The 23,029-nt window shown below is 39.1% G+C and overlaps 1 protein-coding gene across 1 annotated transcript in view; it reads left to right on the top strand.

Moving 5' to 3' along the window:
* Positions 1–272: 272 nt before the first annotated feature.
* The window catches only part of ablim2 (actin binding LIM protein family, member 2), a 94,751-nt gene continuing 71,994 nt past the window's right edge, over positions 273–23,029 (top strand). Inside the window, exons 1-2 of the mRNA XM_062066213.1 lie at positions 273–359; positions 6,844–6,993. Coding sequence (XP_061922197.1) covers positions 344–359; positions 6,844–6,993 — 166 coding nt within the window. The 5' untranslated portion in view covers positions 273–343. The remainder of the gene's footprint in view (positions 360–6,843; positions 6,994–23,029) is intronic.

Here is a 23,029-nt window from a genome sequence, read left to right as displayed (position 1 = left end):
TATATATATATATATATATATATATATACATGCACATGTACATATATGTATATATATAAACATGTACATATATGATAATGATATATATATATATAAACATATATATGTTTTTTCTATTTCTAACACATGTCTGGAATAACAGAGAACGTGAGCGAGAGAGAGAGAAAGAGAGAGAGAGAGAGCAAGTCACATGACCTCCAACTCATTCCAGAGCTTCAGATAGAAGGCAGACATTTATTATTACACCACAGTGCTAAACAGCACAGCACTTTCAACAGCACCGAGCAGCACAAAAAAAGGCTCCATTCTGTTTATTTATTCATTTTTTGGGGGGGACAATAAAATGCCAGAAGAGAAAGGTAAGAATGACCTTTAATCTTCATATCTTATTATTTTTGCAGCAGGATGTTATGTAACAGAATTTTGTAGTGCTTTTCTTTGACTAACTGCTCTTAACATGACAAACAAACACATCCTAGGGGTAGGTAAAACAAAAATACAAAGGTAAATCAATGATGAAACATATATGTATAATAAAAATGAGGAAAAATACCATCATCTAAATACAGTCGTCCCTCGTTTTTGTGGTTGATTTGGGACCGGACGCAAGAGTGCGAATATACCCTCCAGAATAAAGACTGCAATCGATTTAGCAGGTGTGTCTTCATGAATATGCAGAACGTATGCAATACTGGGAGGTGAAAATAACTATTTAAATATTTATCACATGCAGTGGGATTTATCAAGACTTAAACTGTACTTTATTTCGCACAGTGTAGAAATAACTGTGAGAAAAAGAGGCGATCTCGCTGCAATATTTTTGTCAACATACAGTATATGAACGGTCAAAAATAAAAATATTACACATGTTGTCTATTCAGCAATATCTTTTTATAATTTAATAGCTGCTGGATGACTTAATGGGCTGTATGCTGGTGTTTTTTTTTATTTATTTGTTTTTTCCTCTTAATGAAAAAACTGTGTACGCTGGCAGTCAGTGCCAGCATTTCTCAGGGTGCACCTTCAGCGTGCTAAAAATGTAGGTTCCTTTGTAGATACACTGCAGGACAGCTTCTAAAAGACCCATAGGTAGGAGCATGATAACATGAATGTGCAGTATTTGAGTGTTTTCGAGGTGAAAGCCACGTAATACACACACAAATCTCGTTTAAAAAGGGCGGTCTGCACCAGCTATCAATTGTACACGCAGTCTGAGTAGATCCCACGGAATACGCCCACTAATAGTACACGCTAATAAGCTTTTTGTTGTGTTGGATCATTTGGTCTGATATAAATACAATATAATGGAAATTAATTGTTTTATTATATTGAGTAGATACTGATAAACATACAGTACATTGATTAAAATGTAACCTGCATGGGGGGAAGAATACATTGATATTTGTAATCATCATTATAATTGTTTAATGATCGAATCGCGGCACCTTGAATTGTAACCAAATCGCCTAACGGTAATCTTACATTACCAATAATTCATATCACACTGTTATATATCACTGTTAGGGGGTGGAAATCAAGGAATAGCAATATATTCCAGACGTTTATCATAATAAAGCAATTGTGCACTAAATTAGACACTGCAATAAAGAGCTGACAAAATATAAGATAAAACGACTAGATTTTACAAAAAATATTAAAAACTACAAATATCTGTTGATGCAGCTCGTTCATTTTACTTGGTAAGACATCCTAGGTCAGGGGTCGGCAACCCAAAATGTTGAAAGAGCCATATTGGACCAAAATTACAAAAAACAAATCTGTATGGAGCCGCAAAAAATGAAAAGCCTTCTATAAGTCTTATAATGAAAGCAACACATGATTAAGTGTCTATTAGCTATAATAGCCTACTATCAAAATGACTGTGTGTCGCAGGCTTAAGCTAATCTTCGTTGACAGAAATGTTGAAATGTAATATTTATTTTTACACATTTTTACAACATTAGAAACCATTTGTAAGTCAGAGGCTACTCAGAAGGGGAGATAACTCCTGGAAATGACTGGCTTTTAATGGCCAAAGGTATAGATGTGTGTGTCCAATTTAAAGGAAACGGCAGGCTGTCTTCTTTTAATAGATTTATTACAATCTTTGGCAAGCTAGGTAACGTTTGCTGTGGTCTGGAACAACGTGGCTCACAAACCACTATCTGAAATGCAGCCAATATGAGACATGCAAAAGTAAATATATGCAAAGAGGATAAAAGTAAAGGAAATTAAATGAGCTCAAATATACCTACAAATGAGGCATACTGATGCAATATGTACATACAGCTAGCCTAAATAGCATGTTAGCATTGATTAGCTTGCAGTCATGCATTGACCAAATATGCCTGATTACCACTCCAACAAGTCAATAACATCAACAAAGCTCACCTTTGTGCATTCACGCACAGCATACAACTTTTGGTGGACAAAATGAGACAAAGAAGGAGTGGAAGATTTTACGTGTAAACAAACTGTCGCGTCACAGTCCACACGATGGTGAGTTCAAGAACCGTCGAAATTAGTAGGACAAAACGATGTTCACCAAATACTCTCATCAGTGAAGCATACACACAAACATATTAAACAGTGGGCTTTCTAACAATTGCGAAGGTCTGTGTCATGTTTGTCCTCAAACAAAAACATACTAAAACAAAAAAAAAATGTTCCGCTTATCTTTTTCCATTTTCAATTATTTTTTAAAAATGCTCCATGGAGCCACTAGAGCGGGCTCGAGAGCCGCGGGTTGCTGACACCTGTCCTAGATGAAGATTTGTATATCTAGAAACTAGCAGGACTTTAAAATAGAAACACGTATTTTAGCATTATTCCATACGCAATTCTTAAATTTAGCATCTTTGGGATGTTGCAGATTCTTTAAACAAGATTGTCTTTGTGGGGGAAAACAAAACAAAAATCTTAGTTGAATAGATATTTTCTCAATGTAAACATTTGAAACTAGAATAGGCAAAATCTATTTATTCATGCTAAAATTAAGATCATTATGTTAATGCAATGACTAAAGATAAGTAAATAGCTCTTAATACTGAGGACATTTCTAGAAATCAAAAGTCAACGATTGTCAAGTGTCTAGTGTTGTCCTTAGAGGCCCTCGCAGAGTTTTGAAGGTAGCGCCTTCCCGTCGCCGTCAGCCACAGTAACACGTCACTTTCTATGCCAGTGCGATGTTTGCTCGCCTCTTGGAAGTTAGCACTTTTATGAAGGGATAGCAGCTAGTATTGACTTTTCGCGCCAGTCTGATGGTATCCATTAGGAAGAACACTGACATGTTATATCGTGGGTGGAAAATACTGCACTAAAGGTTTTTGGATTGAAGAAAATCTTGTTTCTTAGTAAATCTTTGGGCGTCACACGATTTGATTCGATTGAATTCTTGGGGGTTGCAGTTCAATTCAGAATAGATTCTCCATTCAAAACGATTCTCCATTCAAAATTGTTACTTTTGAATTCCATTGGGGGCCAGTTCTATGAGTAACTACAAAACCCAAAACCAGTGAAGTTGGCACTTTGTGTAATTTATAAATAAAAACAGAATACAATTATTAGCAAATCCTTTTCAACTTATATTCACTTGAATAGACTGCAAAGACAAGATATTTAATGTTCGAACTGAGAATTTTTTTTTTTTTTTTGCAAATAATCATTAACTTAGAATTTAATGGCAACAACACATTGCAAAAAATTTAGCACAGGGGCATTTTTACCACAGTGTTACATGGCCTTTCCATTTAACAACACTCAGTAAACGTTTGGGAACTGAGGAGACCACTTTTTGAAGCTTTTCAGGTGGAATTCTTTCCCATTCTTGCTTGATGTACAGCTTAAGTTGTTCAACAGTCCGGGGTCTCCGTTGTGGTATTTTAGGCTTCATAATGTGCCACACATTTTCAATGGGAGACAGGTCTGGACTACAGGCAGGCCAGTCTAGTACCCGCACTCTTTTACTATGAAGCCACACTGTTGTAACATGTGCAGAATGTGGCTTGGCATTGTCTTGCTGAAATAAGCAGGGGCGTCCATGAAAAAGAAGTTGCTTGGATGGCAACATATGTTGCTCCAAAACCTGTATGTACCTTTCAGCATTAATGGTGCCTTCACAGATGTGTAAATTACCCATGCCTTGGGCACGAATACACCCCCATACCATCACAGATGCTGGCTTTTGAACTTTGCACCTATAACAATCCGGATGGTTCTTTTCCTCTTTGGTACGGAGGACACGACGTCCACAGTTTACAAAGACAATTTGGAAATGTGGACTCGTCAGACCACAGAACACTTTTCCACTTTGCATCAGTCCATCTTAGATGAGCTTGGGCCCAGCGAAGCCGGCGGCGTTTCTGGGTGTTGTTGATAAATGGCTTTGGCTTTGCATATTACTTCAAAGAAAACTGGTTTTGTTTAATAACATTCTACCCAAACATTTAATAAAGTCCAATACAAATAAGTCAACAAGAGAAGTATCCCACTCTTCTATTTTCTAAAGTAAATCTGTACAGCAGATATAGATAATCTCCATCAACAATATGTTGGCTGGACGGGACATAAAGAAAAAAACGATTTTTTTAATCGATTAAGAATATTTACAAATAAGAATCGCGATTAATTTTAAAATATATTTTTTTGACACCCCTCACCTCATATATTTTGGAAGCATTACTTAAAGAGGATTTTCTTTTAGATTATTTAAAATTTAGATTGTCAAGCTTTGTCAAAAATGGGACTCAGATGCAGAGTAGGGAACAGTCCGGCAGGCTTTTATTTTGAAAGTTTCTTTTCACCTCCAGAGTCAGGGCAAATCAACATAGGCTATAACCTGACTAGTCGGCGAAAAAAGGTTCCACAAAAAGGAACAACCGAAAGTCACTCCGGAAGGAGGAAACACAAAAACAATAACAAGCTATACTTGGCGCAGGATATAATCTATGAAATTTATCATAAACAAAAAACGCTCCAAAAGGAGGGAGAAACAATGGCTATAAAACTTCTACACTGTCTCTTGTCTAAAAAAAGGTTAAAAAAACCCTGAAAACTCACCACTTCGGCTGCAAAACTAAATAACCAAAATCACTCTGCTGAGGAGGAGAAAAAGAAAACTCAAAATATCAACAAGGGAATTTAGGATCAAGATATTCAAACAAGAGACGAGGCAAGGCTTGGACAGGAATCTAGAGAGGAACGAACAAACGAGACAATCTGGCACAGAACAAAGGGAGACGTGGGCTTATAAGACACATGAGGTTAATGGGGAACAGGTGAAAACAATCAGGGATCGAGAGGCACGAACAAACGAGACAATCTGGCACAGAACAAAGGGAGGCGTGGGCTTATAAAACACATGAGGGTAATGGGGAACAGGTGGAAACAATCAGGGATCAGGGATGACGTCAGACTGATGACACAAAAGGAAGGGCGAGTGACCTAAAACGAGAGGAGATTTACTTTTCAAACTAAAACATGCAATTCACAAGACAGAAAAAAACCAAGACAAGACATCCCTCACGACGGTGTGACATAGATGCACTGACAAAAACCTGCATACTGTAGATATACAGACTAATAGTCATTATAAATGTATAACAAAAAGTGTTTTAGTTATTGTATTTTAAATATGAATACAATTGAATGGAAATTACCTATTGAAAACATATTTTACAATCATCTGAAAATAAATACAAATAATAAATATGTTATTAAAGTAGATAAATATGTTAAATTAATTGAGACAATAAAAGAGATAGTTCCCTTCAGTATGTTTTATATTGACATTAAGTATTTATAGTAATATACCACAATAAGATGTTATATTTATATTACATTACATTTACTTTAAAATGTTATAGTCACTCTCGAGTACAGGTTGTCCCTCGAATTAGGACATTCCACGATAGTGTTTTGTGGTTACTAACCCACTCCCATAAAGAATTAAGACTGTATGCAAAGAAAAAGAACTACTGTACTTGCATGATCGTGGTGGACTACGTTATACTGAGAAGGACAACGTCACTTTTGTTCATTTCTCTTAACCTTTGAACTTTACCATCCCTAATGTCTCCCAAGTGTGAGGCAGACTCTCTCAGGGGTACCAGAAAAAGTGAAACTAAAATGAAAGTTAACTTAAACAAGTGGAGACATTAACACTGGATGCATGCCCAGTTCATACGCCGCGACCCATCATCAAGGAGAAAGATGGTTTCTTTGAATATGGGAAACATCCGCTCCTACCAAATGAACGGTGATAACTAAGCTGCGGTGGTTTCGTTATTGAGACTTCCTCTTCCCAGTAAGCCTTCTCTCCTTTGTTTACAACGCACCTTCCAGTATGCAAGACAAGCACATGGATAAAAATAAGGAAGTGTTTTTGTTATTGTTTTGTTTTCTTTGTATTTTATACGTTGTCCATTCTTTGAACAGTTAGAGTGACCTTTGTGGTAATTTAGCTCTAAGTTCCGACTTCCACTAAAACTCGCAGAACTCATTCGTAGACCACAGGTAGCCCACCTGTGTATTGCATGTGAATTTCAACTGAAAATGATTTAATACAAATGAATACATTAAAATAGTTTCAAAAGTGTAATTATGTTCGGTGTATTTTTCATCCTAAAATCGAAATATTAGTGTTAGGCTATTTTTTAATTGTACGTACTATCTTTAGTCCAACCCGCCTCAAAGACTTGCACTTAAACCTCGGAGCTCCAGTATGTATCGTTTGAGCGTTGAAACCGGTCGGATGACATGACTGTTTCCTGTGAAAATAAAAGACAATTAGGCCAATCCCTGAAGGCGTTACTAGTTTGGTGACAAGCTATTTCTTTTGTGCAGTGATTCAACCGCAGGCGGTCCAAAGCCCTGGGACCCAGCAGAAACCAGAAAGAGGCCCCATCCCCTGCCAGAACTGTGGAAAACCTTGCAAAGGAGAGGCCCTCCGAGTCCAGAATAAACACTTCCACATTAAGTGTTTCGTTTGTAAAGGTAGGTAACAGTCAACAGTGCATCCCGTACTCCAGACACTTGGGGGTTTCTGGATAAATGTAGCAAGTGTTTTCCCCACCATGCTTTGTAATGGATTTAAATTGGTGTAATTTTGAATGTTTTATAGTGCATGGACATTTTGTATAATATCCACAAAGTTTATGAGCAGGCTTGTGACTGTGTTTTTGACATTTTGTGTTGGTTGGATTTGTATTACATTTTTGGCACCAAGACTAGGGAAGGTGGTTTGCATTGTGCATAGCTCCTTTCAGAGCATAATTAAAAGTAATTGTCCTGAATTAGTCACATTAAGCATCTGATGATGATATTCTGGCAACATCAAAATCTGTCTTTTAAAAGTGAATGTAATCTCCCTGCGGGCAAAATTCCTTATTTAACTCATGACATTTCCCGGGCCAAATCGAAGACGTCGACAGGCCGCACTTAGCCCGCGCGCCGTAGTTTGGACACCTCTGAGTTAGAGTCTGCAATTAGACCATTATGCATATTTTTGAAATGTGGGAGAAAGCCGGAGTATCTTGAGAAAACCCACACACACATCGAGAAACATGCAAACTCCACACAGAAATGTGAACCCGTATGTTTTTGAGTGACTGCGTGGGTTCCCTCTGGGTACTCCGGCTTCCTCCCACCTCCAAAGACATGCACCTGGGGATAGGTTGATTGTCAACACTAAGTAGTCCCTAGTGTGTGAATGTGAGTGTGAATGTTGTTTATCTGTGTTGGCCCTGTGATGAGGTGGACACTTGTACAGCGTGTAGCCCGCCTTCCGCCAGAATGCAGCTGGGATAGGCTCCAGCACCCCCCGTGACCTCGTGAGGGACAAGCGGTAGAAAATGGATGGATCTGCTGACTGTGCGGCCTACATGCTAAACACGGGTACCAAACCAGTCTGTCTGATATGGAAGTGAAACGCTAATCAAAAGTAAAAATGTTTATACTGATATAGTTTTATATATGACATAGGAAGGAAAGAAACATAGAAATAAAGTTCAGTTGTTAAGATGTTAAGATCTAGAGAGCTTAAAGGAATACACAGAAAGGCTAACTCAACACAGTACACTTTATTTTTCTTCGAAGTATCTTAGAATGCAACATTTTTAAAAGCTTTTTTTTAATTTGCTATCTTATTTTCAGTACCACCTTAAAGGCCTACTGAAATGAATTTTTTTTATTTAAACGGGGATAGCAGGTCCATTCTATGTGTCATACTTGATCATTTTGCGATATTGCCATATTTTTGCTGAAAGGATTTAGTAGAGAACAACGACGATAAAGTTCGCAACTTTTGGTCGCTGATAAAAAAAAGCCTTGCCTGTACCGGAAGGAGCGTGACGTCGCAGGTTGAAGGGCTCCTCACATTTCCCCATTGTTTACACCACCAGCGAGAGCGATTCGGACCGAGAAAGCGACGATTACCCCCTTAATTTGAGCGAGGATGAAAGATTTGTAGATGAGGAACGTGAGAGTGAAGGACTAGAGTGCAGTGCAGGACGTATCTTTTTTCGCTCTGACCGTAACTTAGGTACAAGCCGGCTCATTGGATTCCACACTTTCTCCTTTTTCTATTGTGGATCACGGATTTGTATTTTAAACCACCTCGGATACTATATGCTCTTGAAAATGAGAGTCGAGAACGCGAAATGGACATTCACAGTGACTTTTATCTCCACGACAATACATCGGTGAAGCACTTTAGCTACGGAGCTAACAAGATAACATCGTGCTTAAATGCAGATAGAAACAAAATAAATAAACCCCTGACTGGAAGGATGGACAGAAAATCAACAATACTATTAAACCATGGACCTGTAAATACACGGTTAATGCTTTCCAGCTAGGCGAAGCTTAACAATGCTGTTGCTAACGACGCCATTGAAGCTAACTTAGCAACGGGACCTCACAGAGCTATGATAAAAACATTAGCGCTCCACCTACGCCAGCCAACCCTCATCTGCTCATCAACACCCGTGCTCACCTGCGTTCCAGCGATCGACGGAAGGACGAAGGACTTCACCCGATCATCCGTGCGGTCGGCGGCTAGCGTCGGATAGCGCGTCTGCTATCCAAGTCAAAGTCTTCCTGGTTGTGTTGCTGCAGCCAGCCGCTAATACACCGATCCCACCTACAACTTTCTTCTTTGCAGTCTTCATTGTTCATTAAACAAATTGCAAAAGATTCACCAACACAGATGTCCGGAATACTGTGGAATTTTGCGATGAAAACAGAGCTTTTTGTATTGGATACAATGGTGTCCGAGTACTTCCGTTTCAACGATTGACGTCATACATAGACGTTTTCAACCGGAAGTTTCACGGGAAATTTAAAATTGCACTTTATAAGTTAACCCAGCCGTATTGGCATGTGTTGCAATGTTAAGATTTCATCATTGATATATAAACTATCAGACTGCGTGGTCGGTAGTAGTGGGTTTCAGTAGGCCTTTAAGCTTGTTGCCGCTGAAACTCTATGTGCAGTTAATCATGGCTCTGTTTGATTGGTGAAACGGAGTCAAACGTCACCAGTGACTGCATTTGATTGGTGAAACGCAGGCATGCGATAGATCTTACTGTGAAGGTCTGTCTGACAAACCAAAACAAACAAAGCGTGCATTAACAGATCGATAAAAATCAGTAGCGAGTAGCGAGCTGAATGTAGATAAATGGAGCGGAGTAAAAGTAGTGTTTCTTCTCTATAAATATACTCAAGTAAAAGTAAAAGTATGTTGCATTAAAACTACTCTTAGAAGTACAATTTATCCCAAAAGTTACTCAAGTAGATGTAACGGAGTAAATGTAGCGCGTTACTACCCACCTCTGTTCATAATACATTTAAAAAAGCTCTTAAAATGAACATTTTCTCATTTGGGGTATTGTGTGTAGAACTTTAAGGAGAAAAATGAATGTATTCCATTTTTGAAGGTTGTAACATAACAAAATGTGACTACTTTCCAGATGCACCATAAAAGTTGCTGAAAGTCACCGGCTCTCATTACACTTTTTTTAAACACCACCAACAACTAGCATATGTTCGTAAAAACAAGAAAAAGATTTGATTGGCTTTCATGTTTCCTTTCTGGTACATGCACACATATCCACGGCGCGTGCCCACCTACAGGAGAGATTTTGGGGAAGGAAAGGATTAAAAAAGCGGATGCAATGGTGAGCAAGACCATAAATGACATTTCGACAATGTGACATTTCCTGTGCATAGTCGGGGCGTACCCTGTCGGTCTGAAATAGGTCCAGGGTGCTTCACAATGAGGGAAGGCATCTACCCTGACACACAGCAGCTTACAGTCGCTAAGGTTGCATTTTTGCCTCAGGCTGAACTTAAAGAGCCACGACCCGCCTGATAAGTCGGAAAGACATGATACAGTATTATCAGCTTACAGATGCTACCTGGTGGTTGTTTGAGCACACTGAAGCTAGTCGGGGATAGTCCCCACTCCCTAATGCTTCAATCACACGCAGAATTCTCACAGGAATGAGGGAAAAGTACAATCTTAGCTACTGTATATCCCAACTTCGACCATACATGTGAACACCCCCTGGACCTACACTTGAGGGACTACACCAGGCCTGGGCAATTATTTTGACTCGGGGGGCCAAATTTAGAGAAAAAAAATGTGTCAGGGGGCCGGTATATCTATTTTTAGGAACACTAATACAAAACCTCACAATAATGTCTGATTGAATGCTAAAAACGTCATGACAGACTGCCATTTTTTTTACTGAATAAGACACCCAGAATGTACATGAAAATAAAGAATGTGGGATTTACAATATTAACTATGAACGATAAAACACTTAATATTGACAACGTAAACGTCACACCCCCTCTCGGTCGACATATTTTACAATCAAGTGAAACGCAACAAAAATGCAACACATACAGCGAAATATGAACGCGAAGGGTAAAAAAAAAAAAACAACTACAATCTGATATATCGCTAAGCTTTAGAAGTTTGTTGTAAAAATCTCCTTCTGGGTCTGTCCCTAGGGATGATACTCGAAACCGGTTTTCCAGTTTGTTCGATAAGAAAAGAACCGAGTCCTCGGACTCGAATCCCTTTTTGAGAACCGGTACCCGTTATCGAGACCACTATAGTAAAGAAAAAGAGTTGGTTCTTTATTCGAATCCCTGGGAACGAATCCCGTCCCGACCAGAAATGCTCTGTGTGACATCACAAGAAATGACGTCACGTAGCTCAGTCATTAGGCGCAGATGGGGAAAGTAGGAAAAAAATGCACCGGAAAAAGCGCTCCAAGGTGTAATAAAGTTCAAAACAAAAGGTATAATCCAATGAATAACTTTACTGAGAGATTTGAGCAGGGTACAAACACATGACGATCACTTTTACGACCAACCGGAAACATAGCAACCGGGCTAGCAACGCACCTCCTTTACGGCAGCTGTCGCAACGTTCTTAAAGCAACCGCAGCACATACATATATATTTATATATATGCATACATATATATATACATATATACAGTATATATATATACATACACATATATATATATACATATATACAGTATATATATATACATATACATATATATATATACATATATACAGTATATATATATATACATATATATACAACATATATGACATCTCCCTTTTTTAACTTTTGTTTTTCTTTCCTTGTAAACAAAACAAAATCACACTGTATATGTGTTGTCTGTCTAATTATAAATAATGCAGACGAGGCGTGTTGGCTGAGTTCTTGACGTTTACTTTCACAGCGTGCTCATAACCTCATTCTTAGCTGCCGGGTGGCGACATGCAACAACACTTTTCAGGGCTACCGCGCATGCTTGTCACTCCCGTTGCATGATGGGTAGTGTAGTTGTTATATTCCCTAGCTCATAACATCACATCTTTCCCCCTATAAAGAAATAATGTTAACTCAATAAAGTGTATTTCTTTTTTTAGCTTTAACTTTTCATTTTTTAGCACTGTAACCACATTTGCAAACAACTTTTCTCTTCATAGAATTTTCTTTCAATAAAGAAATAAAGTGCAAAAATGTCAAAGCATCATAACAAACAGTTATGTCAAATAGCAGCAGAAGTGCACTTTTTGGAGAGCTGTATTATTTTAAGTTTTTTGCCCAAGGGACTGATTTTATTTAACACTATATTATTATTTATACACCTATAGTGATCACAGAGACAGGTTGTTTTTGTGTTACTGTATATATTTGTTTTTCTGAAAAATCCCACTTAATATACTTTGGGTAACAACAGTCAATATTTTTTTTTATTTTTTTTTTAGGGGGGTAACAGTCAATAATTATTTATTTATTAGATTTTATTTTTTTCTTATATAATAAAAGTGAGCTTTTGTTAAACCAAATATTGTGTTTTTTTCCATATACAACAACCTATCTGGACTCGATAAGAGAATCGATAAGGAATCGATTCGATAATAGGCTCGAACTCGATAATTTCTTATTAAACATCATCCCTATCTGTCCCTGACACCCGCATTTCAGGCTGGTCGCTCTGGAAACACTGTGGAAACGCTCCCCACCCACACTGCTTGGTGCCTCGTCTCAGCTGCTGTGACATAGATTACCATAGTAACTAATTAGATTACCATAGTAACTAGTATATCATGCAAAAGCACAGATTCCAACCATTGAAATACTTTATATAGTTCAAGACTTACGGTCATTTGAAAACATCATTGCACATCATAATGGCAGCTACAGTTTCCATCTTAAAGATTTAAAAAAATTATTTGGGAATGTCCGGCGGGCCAGATTGAAAAGCTTAACGGGCCGCATGTAGTTTGCCCAGGTCTGGACTCCACCCTTTGGACTTTTAGCTTAATAGCCATTCTGTGGACGAAAACAGTTGCTTTTTAGATGCTAAAGTTCCATGTTCCAGATATATAAGGTTCCTCATTGTTATCCAAATTAGGTTGAGTTTTTTCTTGCCCTGATGTGGGATCTGAGCCGAGGATGTCATTGTGGCTTGTGCAGCCCTTTGAGACACTCGTGATTTAGGGATATATAAGTAAACATTGATTGATATTGACCTGCTAAATTTGCCAGCCTTGGAAACACCGTCCGTTACTGCTACTCTCTTTTAGCCAAAGTCTTTGCAGTCAAGGTCACAAAATACAAAGTGCAGTTATGCGTGTATGGAAGGTTGCACCATCATTCCAGAAATGACATCGGGGGTGTATATTTAACCCAGAGGACGCTTTGGCATGCACGCAGCGCGTAACCCCACTCGACATGAGGGGAAAGTCACATTCATACACCGCTTATAGCGCATACAGTAAAGTCTATTTCAAGCCTATGATGATGTTTTGTACAGTCGGCTGTAAAATCACTCTCTCTCGCGTCAATTGCGCAAGTGCAGCAGCATCATGTCGCCATGTTGTCGCACGAAGCCAATCGGTTGTTAGTCACATGACTGCAATTGAACAAATGCAGTAGCGATATTACCCTACAGAGAGACGCTGTATCGATGGGAAACTCAAGTCCTTCTACTAACTCGGGTTCTTATGAGTCACTCACTGAAGTCCTCATACCGGCTACTAGGGTTGTACGGTATACCGGTACTAGTAAAGTACCGTGATACGAATTAATCATATTCGGTGCTATATTGCTCTTAAAAGTACCTGTCCAGATATTAACAGTAAATGAACAAGTAGATTAATAATTCATTTTCTACCACTTGTCCTTAATAATTAAGAAAAAATAATAGAATGGTAAATGACACAATATGTTACTGCATACATCAGCAGACTAAATTAGGAGCCTTTGTTTGCTTACTTACTACTAAAAGACAAGTTGTCTTGTATGTTCACTATTTTATTTAAAGGCCTACTGAAACCCACTACTACCGACCACGCAGTCTGATAGTTTATATATCAATGATGAAATCTTAACATTGCAACACATGCCAATATGGCCGGGTTAACTTATAAAGTGCAATTTTAAATTTCCCGCTAAACTTCCGGTTGGAAACGTCTATGTATGATGCGTATGCGCGTGACGTCACGACGGCAACGGAAGTATTCACACCCAATGTGTCACCATACAAACTGCTCTGTTTTCATCTAACAATTCCACAGTATTCTGGACATCTGTGTTGGTGAATATTTTGCAATTTGTTTAATGAACAATGGAGATTGCAAAGAAGAAAGTTGTAGGTGGGATCGGTGTATTAGTGGCTGGCTGTAGCAACACAACAAGGAGTACTTACTTGGATAGCAGACGCCTAGCCGATGCTAGCCGCCAACCGCATCTGTGATCGGGTGAAGTCCTTCGTCGCGCCGTCGATCGCTGGAACGCAGGTGAGCACGGGTGTTGATGAGCAGACGAGGGCTGGCTGGCGTAGGTGGAGCGCTAATGTTTTTATCATAGCTCTGTGAGGTCCGGTTGCTAAGTTGCTAAGTTAGCTTCAGCGTCGTTAGCAACAGCATTGTTAAGCTTTGCCAGGCTGAGAATTATTAACCGTGTAGTTACATGTGCATGGTTTAATAGTATTGTTGATCTTCTGTCCATCCTTCCAGTCAGGGATTTATTTTTTTTGTTTCTATCTGCATTTGAGCCAGATGCTATCACGTTAGCTCAGTAGCTAAAGAGCTTCGCTGATGTATTGTCGTGGAGATAAAAGTCACTGTGAATGTCCATTTCGCGTTCTCGACTCTCATTTTCAAGAGGATATAGTATCTGAGGTGGTTTAAAATAAAAATCCGTGATCCACAATAGAAAAAGGAGAGTGTGTGGAATCCAATGAGACCTTGTACCTAAGTTACGGTCAGAGAGAAAAAAGATACACCCTGCACTGCCTCTCTAGTTCTTCACTCTATTGTTCCTCATCCACAAATCTTTCATCCTCGCTCAAATTAATGGGGTAATCGTCGCTTTCTCGGTCCGAATCTCTCTCGCTCCATTGTAAACAACGGGGAATTGTGAGGAATCCTTCCTCCTGTGACGTCACGCTACTTCCGGTATAGGCAAGGCTTTTTTTAATCAGCGACCAAAAGTTGCGAACTTTATCGTCGTTGTTCTATACTAAATCCTTTCAGCAAAAATATGGCAATATCGCGAAATGATCAAGTATGACACATAGAATGGATCTGCTATCCCCGTTTCAATAAAAACATTTCATTTCAGTAGGCCTTTAAAGACAAACTTGCAATAAGAAACATATGTTTAATGTACCGTAAGATTTTCTGTTAAAATAAAGCCAATAATGCAATTTTTTGGGGTGCCCTATATTTAGAAAAGTATCGAAATACATTTTAGTACCGGTATCGGTACCAAAATATTGGTATTGGGACAACACTACCAGCTACACAAGGAATCACAATTGTAGTCATACACGTTGTTGCTACTGTTAATGCCTAAACCTCGTCATCAGAACCAAGACTACAAATAATTACCATGATGCTTTTACCTCTACATAAGGCAAACACATATTATAATAATAATAATGATAATAGATTTTAACATTTGAATAACAAATCTCAAAGTGCTACAAAGTAAAAACATCATTAAAGTATTAAAACAAGACACACACACACAAAAAACGGTATTAAAATTAGTTATATGCTTTTTTTGTTTTATTTGAAACACAAAATTCTGTAGTTTAGTTCAGGACAAACAAGTTATGACAAAGAGTTTTCCTAAGATAGCACATTTTTAATTAACATACTGTATATGAATCAACGTCAACATAAACATCATCAACCATCAGGCACAAGACATTAAAAACAAGTTGAAAACTTGTTAAATTAGTCCTAAAAACTCAATGTTGGGTTGTGACGTTGATTTGACCGTTGAAATTTGGTAATTTCCACAACGTTAGATATCAATTTACAAATACAACTATTTTGCAAGGTTGTTTCAAAGTGTTTACGTGTGTGTAGTCAATGCTGTCTTTTGCCTGCTGGGAAAAACAGAATAATGATATGAACTGATCAAACTGTGAACCATGGACAACCAATCAAATACACACACCCGCCCTCGCCAGCGCATCTTCTACCACCGCTGGGCTCCCTACCGAGCCTTGTGTCGTCATGTCCTCTCCCCACAGTTGCCACCCTCTGGCCAATTTTCGCTGGTGAGAACCTTTCTCATCGGCTCTTTTTTTCTTCATTGTGCAAAGATGCTGTTTGCAGCGCAAGCTACCTTTTTTATAAGCCAGCCACCCTCTTCCTTGTCCGACACCAGTCACACGACGCTAATGCAAGCTATGAGTCGGACACGCGCACCTAGCGAAAGGATAACGTTGTAAAAACAGTTTGAAAAAGATGATTTTACTCACTAGTTAATGGCAACAATATCATCAATTTTTTTTAGAATTTGGTTGATAAAACTATCTCCTGTGCGACTATGAACCCCAATCATTGCATTCTACTGTAGATACGGGGGGCCCGTAAAGTGGTTCGGGGCCCCTGGGCTTCAGCTAAGGTAGGGGTCGGCAACCCAAAACATTGAAAGAGCCATATTGGACCGAAAATAAAAATAAAAATCTGTCTGGAGTCGCAAAAAATTAAAAGCCTTATATACCGTATTTTCCGCACTATAAGGCGCACCGGATTATAAGGCGCACCTTTAATGAATGGCCTATTTTAAAACGTTGTTCATATATAAGGCGCACCGCATTATAAGGTGCATAGAATAGACGCTACTGTAGAGGCTGGGGTTACTTTATGCATCCCGTAGTTGCGAGACCTGTTGTGGCTCAATATTGGTCCATATATAACCGGATTATAAGGCGCACTGTCAGCTTTTGAGAAAATTGGAGGATTTTAGGTGCGCCTTATAGTGCGGAAAATACAGTAAGTGTTACATGAAGGCAACACATGATATACAATAAGTGTCTATATTAGCTATAATAGCCTACGATCTGTCATGATCCATGGCCCGGATCATGCTTTGTTATGTTCTGTTAGTTTTGGACTCCCTTAGTTCCTGTTTGTGCACCTCTGGGTTTGTTTTAGTTTCAATGGGGATTAATTGGGTTCACCTGCCTCTGGTTAGTGGTCGGCACGCTCAGCTGCTGTCAAGCACTAATCCGAGAGCTATTTATTCACCTTGCTCGCCACGCTCAGGCTGGCTTCATCATTTGCTACATGCAACAGTTACGTTGGGTAAATTCCGTTTCTTGATTCCTTCGCTAAGTCTCGCCTTAGCTTCCCGTGCGATCAGCACGCTTTCCTTTTGCTTGTGGTCTGTTTTTGGTACATGTTTGATTGACACTGTCAAAATGACTATGTGTCGCAGGCTGACGCAAATCTTTGTTGACTGAAATGTAACATTTATTCTACACATTTTTACAACATTGGAAAACATTAGCAAAACGGAGGCTTCTCAGAGGGTGAGATAACTCCTGGAACTAACTGGCTTAGAATGGCCAAAGCTATAGATGTGTGTGTCCAGGTTAAAGGAAACAGCAGGCTGTCTTCTTCTAATGGATTTATTACAATCTTTGGCAAGCTGGGTAACGTTTGCTGTGGTCTGGAACAACATGGCACACAAAAAACTATAGAAATGCAGCCAATATTACATACAGATAATGTGTCATGAGACATGCAAACATAAGTTAAATACACAGAGGACATAAGTAAATTAAATTAACTCAAATATAACTACAAACGAGGCATAATGATGCAATATGTACATACAGCTAGCCTAAATAGCATGTTAGCATGGATTAGCTTGCAGTCATGCAGTGACCAAATATGCCTGATTAGCACTCCAACAAGTAAATAACATCAACAAAGTTCACCTTTGTGTGTTCACGCACAGCATAAAAAGTTTGGTGGACAAAATGAGACACAGCAGGAGTGGCATAAAATATGTCTTTCTCTGGCAGCGTTGGCGAAAGTTGTACATGTAAACAAACTAGGGTGAGTTCAAGGACCGGCGAAATTAGTAGGACAAAACGGCGCTTGCCAAATACCGTCATCTGTAAAGCATGTTTAGTACAAACAGTGGGAGTTCTAACAATTAGGAAGGTTTGTGTCAAGTTTATCCTCCTACAGAAACCATATTAAAACAAAAAATACATTTTCCTCCCATTTTTTCCATTTTCATACATTTACCCACCCCCGAGCTAAGGGGTCTTGCATGTACATGTTGACAAAGTAATGGAGTATGGTTCCCATTGCTGGCGAAATTAACATGACAACATTTCTGCATCCTGTAAATTCAGTGACTATATCGTAGAGACTCTAGACTGATGGTGAGTATGCTACTTTCATCCTTTCACAAAGTAATGGAGTAAGGTTCACCAGCCTGGCTGCACTTTACCAACTAGTACAGTCATAAGTGCTGGAATGATGCTCACTTTGCTATGTTGACAAAGTGATTGAGTAGGGTTCCCCAGGCAAGCAATTGTAGCACTTTATTACATACAGGGCCTGGTCCTCTAAAGCAGGGGTTTCAAACTTGTTTTCATTGAGGGCCACGTAACAATTATGGCTGCCCTCAGAGGGCCGCATGTAACCGTAAATATACTGTATGACCGCCTCATTATATTAAAAAAGATAATTAATCAAAAATAATGATTAATCATTATAACAATGTGAATAACCACACAACAAATTATCGCATAAATCATGTATGCACGCAGATTAATCACGCAATTTATATTGACCATACATGCTTCTTTACCGCAAACGCAGATGGTAACCTGAAAGGCGGCGCGGGTTGTTCCACGGTCAGTGATCAGATCAATGCATACATCAGTGCAAAGATGAGTGAGGAGACTCAGACTGCCAATTGCACTTTAAAATACATTCAGATGGGACTTTAGATAAAAACTCAGCAAATAAATGACGTGCATATTCAAGTAAAACATTTAAAAATATTCTGACAATAAAATTGCTTCGATGTCTGAATATTTGTTTAATTATTTTAGATTATTTAAACTAGTAACAACCTGTGATTAATCATGATTAATCCAAATAAATAATTGTGATTAACCATACAAAATCTAAATTTAAAACAGTGATTAATCATAATTAATCCAAATTAAAAATGGTGATTAATCACGATTAATCCAAATTTAAAATTGTGATCAATCTGATTTTTTTTTAAGAATCATTTGACAGCGCTAATTATTACATAATTGCCTATAAAATTATTAAAGGCCTACTGAAACCACTACTACCGACCACGCAGTCTGATAGTTTATATATAAATAAATAAATAAATAAATGGGTTGTACTTGTATAGCGCTTTTCTACCTTCAAGGTACTCAAAGCGCTTTGACAGTATTTCCACATTTACCCATTCACACACACATTCACACACTGATGGAGGGAGCTGCCATGCAAGGCGCTAACCAGCAGCCATCAGAGGCAAAGGGTGAAGTGTCTTGCCCAAGGACACAACGGACGTGACTAGGAAGGTAGAAGGTGGGAATTGAACCCCAGTAACCAGCAACACTCCGATTGCTGGCACAGCCACTCTACCAACTTCGCCACGCCGCCCTCAATGATGAAATCTTAACATTGCAACACATGCCAATACGGCCGGGTTAACTTATAAAGGGCAATTTTAAATTTCCCGCTAAACTTCCGGTTGAAAACGTCATGCGCGTGACGTTAACGGTTGATACGAAAGTATTCGGACCCATTGAATCCAATACAAAAATACTGTTTTCATTTCATAATTCCACAGTATTCTGGACATCTGTGTTGGTAAATCTTTTGCAATTTGTTTAATGAACAATGAAGACTGCAAAGAAAAAAGTTGTAGGTGGGATCGGTGTATTAGCAGCGGACTACAGCAACACAACCAGGAAGACAGAGATGGATAGCAGACGCGTTAGCCGCCGAACTCACCTTAACTTCCTCCGTCTCGCCGACCGCATCTATGATCGGGTGAAATCCTTCGTCGCACCGTCGATCGCTGGAACGCAGGTGAGCACGGGTGTTGATGAGCAGATGAGGGCTGGCTGGCGTAGGTGGAGCGCTAATGTTTTATCATAGCTCTGTGAGGTCGGTTGCTAAGTTAGCTTCAGCGTCGTTAGCAACAGCATTGTTAAGCTTTGCCAGGCTGAGAATTATTAACCGTGTAGTTACATGTACATGGTTTAATAGTATTGTTGATCTTCTGTCTATCCTTCCAGTCAGTGATTTATTTATTTAGTTTCTATCTGCATTTGAGCCAGATGCTATCACGTTAGCTCAGTAGCTAAAGAGCTTCGCCGATGTATTGTCGTGGAGATAAAAGTCACTGTGAATGTCCATTTCGCGTTCTCGACTCTCATTTTCAAGAGGATATAGTATCTGAGATGGTTTAAAATACAAATCCGTGAGCCACAATAGAAAAAGGAGAGAGTGTGGAATCCAATGAGCCAGCTTGTACCTAAGTTACGGTCAGAGCGAAAAAAGATATGTTTGCACTGCATTCTAGTCCGTCACTCTAACGTTCCTCATCCACGAATCTTTCATCCTCGCTCAAATTAATGGGGTAATCGTCGCTTTCTGGGTCCGAATCGCTCTAGCTGCGTTTGAAACAATAGGAAAATATGAGGAAGCGAACAACCGACTATGTCACGCTACTTCCGGTAGGGGCAAGGCTTTTTTTAATCAGAGACCAAAAGTTGCAAACTTTATCGTCGTTGTTCTATACTAAATCCTTTCAGCAAAAATATGGCAATATCGCGAAATGATCAAGTATGACACATAGAATGGATCTGCTATCCCCGTTTAAATAAAAAAAATTCATTTCAGTAGGCCTTTACATTTTTTTTTATACAAATTGATGGATAGCTTGCTTTGAAATCATTAACCATGGTGACAAGCAAATACAGTATTTATTTGTGGAAGTCTCTTGTGTGGTGGGTTCCCCTGGGACCGAAAGAATCTCCGTGAGCCCAAGATACAGGGTTACACAAGTATTTTTTTAATGTCCAGGGCTGTCTCGCCAGCGGCCTCCTTCTCGCTCGTGTGTCCGTTTCTCTCTGCTCTCCGCCCCCCCTCATCGCCTCGGACACTGCTGATAAAGGAGGCAGGTGATTAGATAACCAGCCCCAGCTGGGCAATCTACTCACCTGTCAGCTGGGCTTCGAAGCCGGCCATACACACTCCCTTCCGCAGGAGGCGCGCCGACCACGCTCCCTCCACATTATTGTATTATTATTATTATTTTAATAGATGTTAATATCATGTTTATTGCATGATCAGATGATAGTAAAGTCAAAATACATGCAATTGCACACAGTAGGCCTACATGCAATGTTAATGTCAAAATAGAAATACATTTAGTAAAAAAAAAATTAGGTGCTTTACTGACTCACATTATTTGTAGGGTTTCGCGGGCTACATAAAACAATGTGGCGGGCCAAATCTGGCCCCCGGGCCTTGAGTTTGACACCTGTGCTCTAAAGGTTTGCATCGTCATCTCTCTTTATTTACAAAACATGATAAAAGTCCATACATGTGCAAACTGGCACAGGTTGGAGCATGATACCATGATCAATGAGTGTTTCCATGGTGAAAAAAAAAATCGTCATTTAAATATGGAGGTTTGCACCACTTGTCATCAACTGCGCACACAGTCCTGGTAGATCACCCGCACCACTAATAGTAGTGTCATGACCTGTCTGGTCTTGTTTTGGTTATAGTCTCCCCTATGTTTAGTGAGTATTTATGTTCTTCCCTCCTTTGTTCCCGTTGCTAGGAGCGCTGAGCTCACACACCGGCCTCTGTTCTGTGATTAGGACACACACCTGCTGTAAATGCCCCTTCTTATACCCGTCTCACCACCACAGTCCTTGCCAGATTGTTCTTGGCCTTAAGCCACCGTTTAGACTTTGTTGTGTCACTTAGAGGAACTTGTTATGTTTCTTGTTTTTGTAGACCAGTGTTTTTCAACCTTTTTGGAGGCAAGGCACATTTTTTGGGATTGAAAAAAATCCCACTACAGAAAATGTTAACAAATGATACTCAGTAGTGTATATTGACCAAATATGAAGCAATTGTTGGATATGAATGGAAACCATAACCACTAATGTGCCACTAATTCTCAAAGTAGGCCTACACAACAACTAGCTCCCTGCTGCCACCTACTGACTTGGAGGAGTATTACATGCTCATTCAGACAGCGCAGACATTCAACAACGGCACATTTCTGGCAGATTATAATTATTGGTTGGCAAAAAAATATTTTTGAGGCCAATCAGGTGAAATTGCATATTTTTCCACGGCACACCAGACAATATCTCACCAGTGTGCCAGGGCACAGTGGTTGAAAAACACTGTTGTAGACTAAGTTTTTTGCTTCTCTGGAGTTTTTCCCAGTTGAGTAATGAAAATAATTAAACACTAAATTTACCTGAAAGCTGCCTGATGTCCTCCGCCTCTTGGAATCACAAACAGTTGACAATGCCTAACCGCTACGAGTGGGAGCAATTTTATAGTTTGTACATGCTATTTAGCACATGTCATTTGGATCTTAGTAGATCAGATAAATGTCACTTTCCCTTTTTTTTTGAAAAGTTATTTATTTCATTTTGTTGAAGCTATTTCATACAAAAAATGTATTATTGAACAATTCATATTATCGTATTTTTCAGACTATAAGGCGCACTTAAAATCCTTTCATTTTCTCAAAAATAAATCTGGTCTGTTTACCAACCTCTATAAGCTATTTTATTTGGTACATGGTGTAATGATAAGTGTGACCAATAGATGGCAGTCACACATAAGAGATATGTGTAAACTGCAAGATGACGCCAGTAAACAACACCAAAACTTTAGATGTTCCATTGAAAATATAGAACATTACACACGGCGCTCAAAAATCTGTCAAAATGTTTTTAGTACGACTTTGGTAAGCTATGAAGCCGTACCGCTTGATGGATTGTCGGCGCATTAAACATACGAGTATTATTATGGTGCGTGTATAAGGAAAATGGCACCTTTTAGCAATCATTATCTGGTGTTTTGTTTCGCAATATAATGCAAAAACCGACTTCTCTTACCTTCTGGAACCTGCTGATCTGTATTTGGGATCTGCATAA

The sequence above is a fragment of the Entelurus aequoreus genome, linkage group LG12, assembly GCF_033978785.1.
Source record: "Entelurus aequoreus isolate RoL-2023_Sb linkage group LG12, RoL_Eaeq_v1.1, whole genome shotgun sequence".
In the NCBI taxonomy this organism is placed as follows: domain Eukaryota; kingdom Metazoa; phylum Chordata; class Actinopteri; order Syngnathiformes; family Syngnathidae; genus Entelurus; species Entelurus aequoreus.
This window is presented reverse-complemented; position numbering and strand designations above follow the sequence as displayed.